Source organism: Ambystoma mexicanum, chromosome 5p (assembly GCF_040938575.1).
Source record: "Ambystoma mexicanum isolate Mex_15411 chromosome 5p, UKY_AmexF1_1, whole genome shotgun sequence".
NCBI lineage: Eukaryota > Metazoa > Chordata > Amphibia > Caudata > Ambystomatidae > Ambystoma > Ambystoma mexicanum.
This window is the reverse complement of record NC_090930.1, coordinates 71,080,282-71,093,475: the sequence shown is the minus strand read 5'-3', so window position 1 is coordinate 71,093,475 and position 13,194 is coordinate 71,080,282. Positions and strand designations below refer to the sequence as shown.

General features: G+C 45.1%; 1 protein-coding gene across 2 annotated transcripts in view; it reads right to left on the bottom strand.

Annotated features, from left to right (window-relative positions):
• Nucleotides 1-13,194, bottom strand: part of LOC138480740 (phosphatidylinositol 3,4,5-trisphosphate 5-phosphatase 2-like) — a 767,550-nt gene that overhangs the window by 255,777 nt on the left and 498,579 nt on the right. For both annotated transcript variants that reach the window (XM_069612470.1, XM_069612471.1), the window contains one exon: nt 601-697. In XM_069612470.1, coding sequence (XP_069468571.1) covers nt 601-697 — 97 coding nt within the window. The remainder of the gene's footprint in view (nt 1-600; nt 698-13,194) is intronic.

The window sequence follows — 13,194 nt, the reverse complement described above, 5'->3', positions numbered from 1 at the left end:
AAAAGTGTAGTAGCGTATAAGGAAGCCGGGTACCCACCCATGGTGACGGCAAGGCGACAGTAGCAGGAGTGAGGCCAGAGTCAGAGGTAAGCAGCATGTCTGCAAGCAGGGAAGAAACAGAGGGGAAGTATCGATGCAGACTCTAGGACAGAGAACTGGACTCAAGCAACACATGCATTCACCAAACAATTCAGATGGCCCCCACACACTGGGGTCTCACCATGGGTGTACAGTGTTTATATCGAATCCTTTATATTGAATGCCCATATATCAAATATTTTATCGTGAAAACGTTTATAGAGAATGTTAGGGTGCCACCATAATCTGACCAATGTTGGCGCGCGTGTGTGTGTGTTTGTGTATGCACACCACAACATGACAGCATACACTGTCATATGTCAAAGAGAAATGTAATGGGGTTAGGTACTTTCAGCCTGTAGGGTTTAGTTTTTGTAGGGCACAGTTGTGCTACAGTGTAACTGACAGTGCCACTGCCACTTCTGCCATTAGAGACACCTCAAAGGACCTTCCTGTCCCTGGAGAGAGCGTCTGCGGGTCAGTACAGAGCGCCCATCAGTAGCAAGAAAAACATCTCCGTACCTGGATGTCTTCTCACAGCCGGATGCCAGGTGGCAGTTGACAAACCCAAACGAGGTGCCATTGAAGAGGAAGGAGACGCCGACTGCTCCCTTGTTCCCTGAAAGAAAGTTATTCCATCAGTACAACTCTGCACCCATCAGAGCCACTGGCCCAAAAGACCTGGCACCCTCTCATTCATCAAGGACACATAGCACACCTGGAACGAACGACACAGGGCATTTAGGAAGTGACGCATGAGGGCAATCAGACAAAATTCACATTGGCCTTATTGGCTGAATTGCCATCAAGATGGCGAGATAACAATTGCTAAGGTGCAGAGGATGGCAAATGGAGAAGAGGCCCATGGTTGCGTAGCTTCTAGACCCCAAAGACACTGAAGCTGTACTAAACCAATCATGCATTGTTTCAAAGTGTGTAATCGCATATTTTAGTTATTTCGTTAGTTATTGCGAATATCATGGTAGTTTCACACATGCAATACCCCGTTCACCCATTCCTTCCAACCAATGAAATGACCGATCAATATAATCAAGTAAAGAAATCACTAGACTGATCAATAAAAGCAAGTACAGAGATAACTAGACTATCAATAAAAGCAAGTAAGGAAATCACTAGACTGAACAATAAAAGCAAGTACAGAGATAACTAGACTGATCAATAAGAGCAAGTAAGGAAATCACTAGACTGATCAATAAAAGCAAGTACAGAGATAACTAGACTATCAATAAAAGCAAGTAAGGAAATCACTAGACTGATCAATAAAAGCAAGTACAGAGATAACTGGACTGATCAATAAAAGCAAGTACAGAGATAACTAGACTATCAATAAAAGCAAGTAAGGAAATCACTAGACTGATCAATAAAAGCAAGTACAGAGCTAACTAGACTATCAATAAAAGCAAGTAAGGAAATCACTAGACTGAACAATAAAAGCAAGTAAGGAAATCACTAGACTGATCAATAAAAGCAAGTACAGAGATAACTAGACTGATCAATAAGAGCAAGTAAGGAAATCGCTAGACTATCAATAAAAGCAAGTAAGGAAATCACTAGACTGATCAATAAAAGCAAGTACAGAGATAACTAGACTATCAAAAAAAGCAAGTAAGGAAATCACTAGACTGATCAATAAAAGCAAGTACAGAGATAACTAAACTATCAATAAAAGCAAGTAAGGAAATCACTAGACTGATCAATAAAAGCAAGTAAGGAAATCACTAGACTGAACAATAAAAGCAAGTAAAGAAATAGCTAGACTGATCAATAAAAGCAAGTAAGGAAATCACTAGACTGATCAATAAAAGCAAGTACAGAGATAACTAGACTGATCAATAAAGCAAGTAAGGAAATAGCTAGACTGATCAATAAAAGCAAGTAAGGAAATCACTAGACTTATCAATAAAAGCAAGTACAGAGATAACTAGACTGATCAATAAAGCAAGTAAGGAAATAGCTAGACTGATCAATAAAAGCAAGTAAGGAGATCACTAGACTGATCAATAAAAGCAAGTAAGGAAATCACTAGACTGATCAATAAAAGCAAGTAAGGAGATCACTAGACTGATCGATAAAAGCAAGTAAGGAAATCCCTAGACTGATCAATAAAAGCATGTAAGGAGATCACTAGACTGATCAATAAAAGCAAGTAAGGAAATGACTAGACTGATCAATAAAAGCAAGTACGGAGATAACTAGACTGATCAATAAAAGCAAGTAAGGAAATGACTAGACTGATCAATAAAAGCAAGTACAGAGATAACTAGACTGATCAATAAAAGCAAGTACAGAGATAACTAGACTATCAATAAAGCAAGTAAGGAAATGACTAGACTGATCAATAAAAGCAAGTAAGGCAATGACTAGTTACTCATCACATATCCAGGGGCGAACACATTGTAAGATAAGCCACCGGGTAACCGCCACCATGATACGTTCCACAAGCGTGTTTGAGATATCAAGAACATTACCTTCTCCAGTTTATCCCGCTTGGCATCTAACGAGCAGTTATTATCAATCATTGTTATATTTATCAATTCCACCTCCTAACTAAAATATTGGCCTGGCTGCCAGAAAATCCACATATCAGCTCTAGGAAAGGCTCGGCCAGTGACCTTGTCCTATGACTAGTTCTGAATGGTTAGGCAATCACTAAATATTGCCCTTGTGTTAGTAATCGAAATTTCTCAGCTTCAACTTTACTTCTACGGTGGGCTGTAATGAAAGTAGAAATTATAATTATTTTTATTTTTATTTGGCAAGTTACAGTAAAAAAAAAATCTTTTGATGACAAAACGCATAACATGGCATGTAAACCATACCATTATTGTTAATATAACATCACAAAACATTTAATCAAGCAATTTCAATAATCAGGCAATCTAACCCGAGGAGGGGGTGGGATTACTGGTCGGGTAATGCCCCCGGGGGCCATAGTTAGAAGCCCGAGCGAAGGGAATGCTTTAACAGAGCCCCGAGGGCATTACCCAGCCGGTAATGGCCCCCCTCCGAGGGTCATATTGCCATTATTACCCCAGCACGTCATTCCAGGGTACTAATTGCAATTTTTCCCGAATCGAGAAACGGCGCTGGGACCTAATCTCTCTCCATAAATACCTCCCTGCTAGAATTCTTCAGTCTTCTAGTTCTAACTCTCTGCAAGTCAGATGCTTCTCTAAGCAGAGAGTTGGGGATAGATCTCCTTACTCAGCTAGACTCTGCCTCTGGAATTTCCTCCCTGCTCCTCTCCGTCTTGAGCCAGATACCCTTACATTCCGGAAGCTTCTCAAGACCTTCCTTTTCTCTTCCTCCTTCAGCCTCCCCTCCCCTGCTAGTTCCACCTGTCTCTATGTCGGGGGGCCTGTGTCCCTCATGAGCCTTACTGAGACAGGCCCTCCTTCAGCCAGTCACCCCCATGCCCCTTACCAGCACTTGCCCTCAGGCCCCCTCTCCCGACTAGCCTACTGAGTCTGGTCTATTTCCCGTCCCTCGTACTAACTAACCCCTATCCCCTTGCCTGAGCACTTGCCCTCCTGGGCCTCCCTTAGCACTTGCCCAGCCATTTGGCCCCTCCCCCCTTGCACTCCTCCCTCCTCTCCCCTTGCTCTTCTCCCTCCTACCCTCTCCATGCACTTCCCTTTACTGCACTTGCACGAACGGAATGTCACATGGCCTAGTAGGACCTTTACTCTTCTCTCTCTTTCTTTATACTGATTTACAATGCTTTTAGCTAAGTGTATTTTAGTGTTTTTATTTTATTTTTTTCTGTTTCTTTGTATAAGACTTTGTACAAACTCAAACAATAAAAAAAGTTAGTTTTAATACGTAAACAATGGAGAAGTTAATAATCACAGAAGAGGGTTGTAGTAAACATATATGTACTACCAAAGCACCAAAATACATGTGTAACAACTTAACTATAACTAATCATTATAGCTAGCACAGAATATGAGATAACATGAACAAATTATGATTGCATTAGAAATACATCACTGTCATTTTGAGTATAGGATGTTATCACCATGTTGAACATAAAGGCATCTACATAAAATGCCTGAAAAATGCATGAATGTATGATCCATATTATTACTTTGAACAATTGCAACAGTGCGAGATAATCAAATAGTCATACGAATTAGCACCCTTGCAGGGGGCGCTGGCCAATCAGGATGCTCGGAACACAGAGGCCGTATTGTATGCTACAAGCCTGCTTTCTGAGAAGCCAGCGCTCCCTTCCCTTCCCCGCTCCCTCAACCCCCTCAACTCTTAGCACCCGTGTAGTTTGATATGTGGGTGCTATGAGTGTGTTTATTCAAAATAAAAAATAAATAAAAGAAACATACCTTTGCTGCCTGGCCCAGAGCCGCACAGTGCTGCCATTCCCAAAGTCTGTCTGTTATCAATGATGATGACTTTGGGGGCGACAGCACTGTGTGGCGTTGGGCTAGCTGGGGCACCAAGAGGCAAAGTCACACATTTTTCATGGAGGTTATTTCTGGTCGTGAAAATGTGTTGGCTGATCACTTATCAAGACTGGGAGGTCAAAAAGAGGAGGACGGCAATGAGGACATTTCTGATATGTTTCTTGTTGGTCTTGATGGAATAGTTATGTTATGTTATGTATCTGCTTATTATGCGCCGATAGCCCGCAGGCATCAGGGCGCGGGAACCAAGAAAATCAGTAACACATTGTTCTCTTCTTTGAGTTAGATTGGAAGCTGGGGATAATCTGTCTGCTCTACTCATTGGAACAGTGCAGTTTTAAGCAGTTTTCTGAACCTCTGGTAGTTCACTTCTTGCCGTAGCGCCATCAGCATTTTGTTCCAGTGGTCTACTGCTCTCACCGGGAAGGATTTACCTTGCCCGATTGCACGCTTGGCACCGGGTATATTCAAGGTGCCTCTGTCGACTAATCTTAGGCATCTTCCGGGTGTATAAAAGGAGAAGTGCTTTTTAAAATAGCTCAGGGCCTCTCCATATAAGCATCTATGGATTATTGTCACGGCCTTAAAGTTAACTCTATCCTCCACTCTCAACCAGTGGAGTGCTTTTATCCCTGTTGACACATGTTCTCTATTTTTTATATTCTTAACTATACGGACTGCGTCATTTTGTATGACTTGGCAGTGTTGAATTTCCCTCTTCGTGGCTCCTAGCAGTAAAGCGTTGCGGTAGTCAAGCCGCGACAGAATAATAGCTCTGGCAATTGTCGCAGCATTAACTTCATTAATAAAGGGTCTTATCGTTCTCAGGAGGTGCAAATAATAGGCGTTATTTTTCTGCAGGTAGCTTACCTGTACCTCAGAACCCACCGAAGCTTCCACCATCATCCCGAGAGTTTTAACGGGATGATGGCGTCTTTGATGGTAAAGGTCCCCAATTTAGATCTGACCTGTCGCATTCCAAAGATCAACAATTCGGTTTTAGTATTGTTTAAGCACATCCAGTGATGTTGCATCCAATGATCTATAACCTGATATACCGCTGTAATTTTCGCGCTATCAGTGATATAATCGCCCTTAAATTCGAAAATGAGCTGCGTGTCATCGGCGTAATTCGTGAAGAAAACGCTGATGTGTTCCAGGAGTTCGCAGAGACTTCTCAAATATAAGTTGAACAATAAAGGTGACGGGCTAGCTCCCTGCGGGACTCCGTAAAAAATGGGAGCGGCCTTAGAGAAGTTATCACCCCAATGAACTCTGGCACTCCAATCTTTCAAAAAGGATGACAACCAAGCCAGCGCCTTGGGAGAGCAATCTGCAATTTTAGCCAGTGCCTCCTGAAGGAGCTGATGACCCACCAAGTCAAAGGCTGCGCTTAAGTCTAGTAGCATGAGGATACCTGCTTTACCCTTGTCTCTCAAGCCCAACATGTGTGTATGAATGTCCAACATGGCATATTCGGTGCTATGGGATGCCCGAAAACCTGATTGTTGATTGTGCAGTAACTTCAGGTCTTCAACATGTTTTTGCAATTGGTTTTGTGGAAATTTTATCCAATACCTTCAGAATAAAATTCGAATTTGTAATGGGCTGTAAATTACTGGGATCTTTGGGATCCAACCCTGCTTTTTTGACTAGTGGGGTAATAGTAACCTCCTTTATGTCCTTAGGCACCACACCTTCACTGAAAGATGCCTTGACTATCTTCATCAAAACCGGGGAGAAAAGTTGTTTGTGTTCCAGGATGATTTTGGTAGGCAGAATATTCTCTGCGCACGAAGTCGGTTTCATTTTAGCCATTACATTACATAAGTCATCCTCGGATATGGGCGAGAACCTAAAACACCCTCTTACTTCCAAGTTTGTGGTTTCAACATGGGTAACAGGTCTGTCTTGTTTGGTTCTGGCTGTGATGATGTTGTTTCTGGCCTTTTGAATGTTATTTGCAAAGGATTCTTGCACCCTATCACAGTCTTCAGTGGTTGGTGTATGTGGCGGTGACAACATCCTGGGTTTTTCCATTCCCTTAAGTGTGTCAAAAATGTGCTAGATGTGTTAGATGTGTTAGATGTGTTAGATGTGTTAGATGCTGCCTCAATTTCTTTATTATCGTCATTTTTCTTAGCCTCCCTGATCTCTTTCCTATAGCAGTGGTCAGCCTTTTTCCAATTTTCTTTATTTATTTGGTTAGGGCTCTGCCGCCATATCCTTTCTTTGGTTCGTTTCTCCTATTTTAGTTTATTAAGATCTCCGCTGTACCATATACGGTGGTTATTGATTTTTCTCAGCACTTCCTGTTTCAGTGGGGCATTTTCTTCCACCAACCCTTGCATATGTATATTGTATTTCTTTAGCATGCTCTCACAGTCCTCCTTTTCAAGGAAGGACTCTGCAATCTTCTGTAGGCAAGGTTTCAGTATTTCAGGGCCTATATTTCTAAGGTTTCTGCTCCACACTTTGATATGGGGATTTTTTGTTTGTACGGACGGTGTGTTCAGTTCTATTTCAAAAGTGACCAAGTAATGATCGGACCATATACATGGTTCGGTATTAACATTGTGACACTTCAGGTTAATAGTAAAGACCCAATCTAACTGATTCCCTTGGGGAGTCGTGGATTCTTTATTTAATACTGGAAATCCCAGATTTTTCATGGACTTCTCCAGCTGTATTGCTTCTTTATCCTCAATATTCCCTCTCCCTCTATTCATATCTCCTACCAAGGAATGTTTGGGACTTGTAAACAATGATGAGGTGTTGGTCCATGTTATGGCCTGTGTGGAGACAGAGAGGCCATGTAAGTGAAGATTGAGATAAGATGAAAGGGCCTTTTGGGAGGTCAGTGAGTCTGGTAGGTGGATTACTGAATCAATGGGAGCGTGTAGTTGTTCCCTAATTCATACGCAATAACGTATCAGGGCCATTTAGGAGTGTCCCAACCTAAAGCTGTTTTAAGATGTGAGTATTGGTGGCCGGGATTTGACCGGGATGTGGAAAGAAGGTTGACAGATTGCATGCAGTGTGGATGGATGCGTAAAGGGGAGTGTGCCAGTGTGCATCCCCTGTTGAAGGCGGACGTGCCTAAGGGAGTATGGGAAGACTTGGCCATTGATGTTCTAGATCCTGTTGAGATTGGAGGTGGACGAGGAACATTCATTATTGTTTTGGGGGACTTCTTGTCCAGATGGACCGAGTATAAAGTTGTGCAAGAGGGCATTGGTGAAGCTGTGGTGGAGTTTGTGCAGGAGGTTTTTGCAAGGGAAGGCTTGCCTAGAAGTGTTCTTACGGATAATGAGATGCAGTTCATTGGTGGATATTTTTAGGTCTATATGAGGAGGTGCAGTATACATCACACGAAGACCGCACTGTACCACCCTGAAAGTAATGGTATAGTGGAAAGAACCGATAGGTGCATTATGGAGGCCATTTGCATGGCTGGTGTGTGTGGTAAGGATAAGCAGGTTGCGGTCCAGGAGAGGTTGTATGCTCTACGTATGTCTCCGCATGGAGTTACTGGTATGGGCTCGTTTCAGATGATGAGAGGGCGGAAGACCAATACCGGGTTGGGAGGGCGAGAGAGTTGGATTGTGTGGTGGAGGTTTTGAGGGGGAAGTTGGACAATGAGAAGCATTAATGGCTTTTGAGTGAGACTGAGAAGAGGCGAGCGAAGAAAGTGGAGGCGCGGAGTGGTGATTGGATAAGGATCAAGAAAGGAGTAGTAAGAAAGAAAGGTGACCCATGTTATTCCGAGCCTGTGCAGGTGGAGAGAGTGATGGACGGTGCGGTGAGAGCAAGAGGAGGGCAAGTGTGGAACATGAGTCGGGTTGCAGTGGTGAGAAGGAAGATGTATTGAAGAGTCTTAGGAATGTGGAACCCCGGGGAGGAATGTATATGGGTAATACACAAGCTTTGTGTTCCATGAAGAGCTGTTGAGAGTCTGGAGCCTGAGAAGGGAGGGCGTGCTGGGGTCGTTGCAAAGATACTTAATAAACCTACAGTTGTAGCCTACTTGACTGTCTTTGTGCCCAAGCTATTTCATTATTTGCATCCCCGTGGGATTTCGCAGAGTTTTGCTCATACAGAAGCAGACAATGTTACCACCAGATCCATTTCCTACTTCAGTCCAAGATCAGAAATATTTGTTGATTAATGAAGAGTCTAATTTTTAAATAGTCTTAAAATGAACCATGCATGATTTTCTGGCTTGGGATTGAGCTATCGAGTTCACATTTAGGTTGAATGTTAATGCAAAATCTCTTTTCATTTGAAACAATTTCATAAAGCTTTTCCCGGAAGGCCATGCAGTACGTCATAGTGACATGTGGACATGTTGATCTCTTTGATCAGTCAAAGCAGCCATTTTAGCGGCACATCTAGCCGCTATTGTGTCCCCCAAATATACCCAATACACAGCAAAAGCCGCGCGATACGTTGCCTACGCTTTTGCCACTAGGTGCTGCCATATCATTTAGCAGGGGTCAAAGCACCACCCCACATGCATGATCAGCTGACCACGCACACACAGGGGGCACCGCTCTATGGCCTACTGCCACAGCACTGGTGATGCATACCATCCCTGCTCTGGCTGGTACACGTCACAGCTAGAGATTTGGGGATTTAAAGATGTGAACCCTGGCCTGGGTGTAGCAAGTAGCCTGGGTTAGAGCCTCATCACCCATGCTTTGCTTTTGTTAATTTGTTTCATCTGGTAAGATAGCCCAGCGGGTTGAGCGCTCACTGCTGAGATGTATGTGTGAACTGCCTGTTGCAGGTTCAAATCCTGGCAAGGCCAACCCAGCCTTTCATCCTGCTGAGGTCAATAAATGAGTACCAACTTCGGTTGGCATGACAAATGTATGTAAATGTGCTCAATGGTGTAAGCGCTATATAAATAACAAAACATCATACGTTTTTAATTTCTGCCATCAAACAAGCTTTCTTCTCCTTTGTGATTGTTAATACATCTCTTGAATGTATGTGTTTCTTTAGGCACACCAACTGCTGTCTTCAGTTCTTCATTAAGATGTAAAGTGATATTTTGCATTACTGTTCATATTACTGTTATTTTGTGTAAGATATTTTGAGGACATGTTAGCATGGACTCGGGGTAGCCCCCATAACCTTTAATGGCCACTATGCACACACGCATACTAGCACCCCCTAACTTCCCCATGAGCGCATATTGCTGTTGAATGCCTGGAAAGCACGAGTGCCTAGAGCAGATGAGTGCCAGGAGCGGATGAGTGCGGGGAGCAGATGAGTGCCAGGAGCGGATGAGTGCGGGGAGCAGATGAGTGCCAGGAGCGGATGAGTGCATAGAGCAGATGAGTGCCAGGAGCGGGTGAGTGCATAGAGCAGATGGGTGCCAGGAGCGGATGAGTGCGGGGAGCAGATGAGTTGAATGCGGGGAAAGCACGAGCGCATAGAGCGGATGAGTACATAGAGCAGATGAGTGAGGGGAGCAGATGAGTACGGGAAGCAGATGAGTGAGGCAAGCGGATGACTGAGGCGAGCGGTTGAGGGCTGGGAGCGGACGAGTGCGGGGAGCGGACGAGTGCAGGGAGCAGACGAGTGTGGAGAGCGGACGAGTGCGGGGAGCAGACGAGTGCGGGGAGCGGGCGAGTGCGTAGAGGGGATGAGTGCATAGAGGGGACAAGTGCGTAGAGGGGACGAGTGCGTAGAGGGGACGAGTGCGTAGAGGGGATGAGTGCATAGAGGGGATGTGTGCGTAGAGGGGACGAGTGCATAGAGGGGACGAGTGCATAGAGGGGACGAGTGCGTAGAGGGGATGAGTGCGCAGAGGGGACAAGTGCGTAAAACAGGTGAATGCATAGTGCGTGTGAGGGCATAAAACGAACGAGTGCCTAGAGCGAATGAGTGCCTAGAGCGGAGTGAACAAGTGCCTAGAGGGAACAGACGTGCTGCGTAGAGCGGACGAGTTGCGTAGAGCGGATGAGTATGTAGAACAAGTGAGTACAGAGTGCATGCAGTATGGATGAGTGCGTAGAACGGATAAGTACGTAGAGCTTCTGAATGCATAGAGCGGACGGAACGAGTGAAGTGTGTAGATGGATTCTATATTGATAGAACAAAGGATACATGTGAATGGAATTGATCACATATATGGATGGAACGCCTGACGAACGTGGATGGAACGGGTGACGTACGTTGATGAAACGGCTGACATGTGTAGATAGAACGGGTGCCGTATAAAACAACTTCGAAAACACAGAATGGTACGGATGAAATATGTGGAGGGAGTACATAAAACAACTTTGAACACACAAAAAGGATTGGAGTAAATAGAGCGGTTTTGAGGGCGAATGGCGGACAGAAGTGTGTGTGGCGGACAGGAGTGTGAGTGGTGGACAGGAGTGCGAGGGGCAGACAGGAGTGTGAGTGGCGGACAGAGTACATGCATGAGGCCGACAGGAATGTATGCATGAGGCCGACAGGAATGCATGCGTGGGGCAGACAGGAGTGCATGCACGGGGCAGACAAGAGTGCATGCATGGGGCAGACTGGAGTATGTGGGGTGGACTGGAGCGCGCGGGGCGGACTCGAGTGCATGAGTGCGTCGAGCAGACTGGAGTGTGTGGAGCAGACTGGGGTGCATGGAATGAATAAGAGTGCATGGAATGGACTAGAGCGCATAGAATTGCGTTATGTACATAGTATGGCTTGGAATGCTGGGAAAGTTTGAAAGAGCATATAACCCATCATATCACACCACCATGCTTACTCTCTTCTTTACACCACCACTCAACTAGAACACAGAGATACTATGACACCATTCGGTATAACTGTTCTCATACCAACAGCCGCTGCTCACTCCCCACCACTCTAAGTAAACACTGCTGGTTACACACCCCCCAGCCAGCCGTTCTCCTCAGGCCTAACGCAGCCACATTCGGTCTGGATAAATCCTGCCAGAACTAACACATACTCCTGATCTCTCAACCACCACACCTACCGCTAAGAAGCAGCTACTACACGAACACCACACCAGCTGCACACATACCCGGTGCTCACATGCACTTTTGACTCTCTCTACTCTCTCTACTGACCTGAACTTCGGTTCCCAAGGGCGTTCAACATACCAGCGCCTTCAGACCATACCAATGGTATATAAGGCGCTATATAAATGCAAAATAACATAACATAACATACTTTGGGACTCTGTCCCTCCTAGGGCATTCAACCTACCGCGCGTTGGGACCATACCCGTGCAGAAAGGCGCTATACAAATGATGAAAGGAAAAGACATGTATGTTCACCTAGATAGAAAGCATGGCATGAAAGGTCAGAACCCAGCTCACATTGCTGCTCCCTTTTTGCAATGTCCAGTGTTTGGTCCACTACACTACCAATGCTGTGCTCAGGAAGCATACTTCATCTGGAGTACAGCATAGTACGCCACTGTGCACCTGAGTCCATTGGCATTACCTCTACCAAACTCTCCATTGCTTAATCCTTAATGGTTGTTGTGGAGAGCGGTAGAGCAGCATCTGGACGCGCCACTGCGCGATTGACTAGAGAGTCTTGCATCTTCATCCCTGTGTCACCTAAGTGAATGATGTCACCGAGCGAATGTTCCTGTGTGTATGGAATGTTTGTATGTACATGTAGGTTGCAGCTCAGGCAGTTGGTGCCAGCTCGAGTGAATGTCGCCCGGGCCAAGGAGAAATACCCAGGGACACCCAGTACGTATGTGTTGTTGTCCAGGGTTATGAAACACGCTTGCTGATTGCAGGGTGCTAAGACCGCCCAGTGCTGATTGAATTGGGTTGTGATTATGCGTGCTGGTAGCCATGTGTGTATGGCGGGACTGTACTGGATTGTGGCAGAATCAAGGTCCAAGGGTGGCAACCCTGGACAAGAGGTGCATTGTTCTTTTGGCATGTTGAGGAATGTTGTAATGTTTCAGGCATGCTTGCTATGTTGAAGTCGGAAGGGAGATGTGTTATATCTTCATACCCGTGTCACCTTCATGAGTGATGCCAGCGAGAGAATGTTCATGTGTGAGTGTGGAATGTTATTATGTGAATATAGGTTCCAGCTGAGGCAGGTGGTGCCAGGGGGGTCCCTCCTGGGGCTCTGGTCCCCTTTGGGGCCTAGCCGCTCTACTTTGTCATCTACCTATGTCAACCCAAATAAATGGAACTTGAATGAATGTACCTGCAGCCACCAGACATCCTTCATTACAACAGAGAGTCAATCTCTTTATTTTTGGAACAGTGATAGGCCTCCCCCTCACTGTACTGCCTGCGAGGCAGTGGGGGCGAGTGTTGAGCAGCAGCGTCAGCCGCCTCAGTCGTTACCAGCACGGTCACAGCCTCCAAAGATCAGTGGTGATAAGGCCAAGATTCCAGTTCCTACTCTGTCTCTGCCTTTCCTGCCAGAGCCAACAACTAAACTTCAAGATTGGAAGGAAGATGTCTTAAAATACAGTCCCTGTTTATTGGCCTAATTACGCTGATGACAGGAAGGATGAGACGCTATTTTACTGCCATGAACACAAGGGGCACACATCCTTAAAACTAGACTACCAGAACCACGCAATGGGGTCCCCCAGAGTTCATTAACTTCCTTACTCATGGACATTTGATGAACATTACACCACCAAGGAGAATACAATTCTTGCCAGACATCGCTT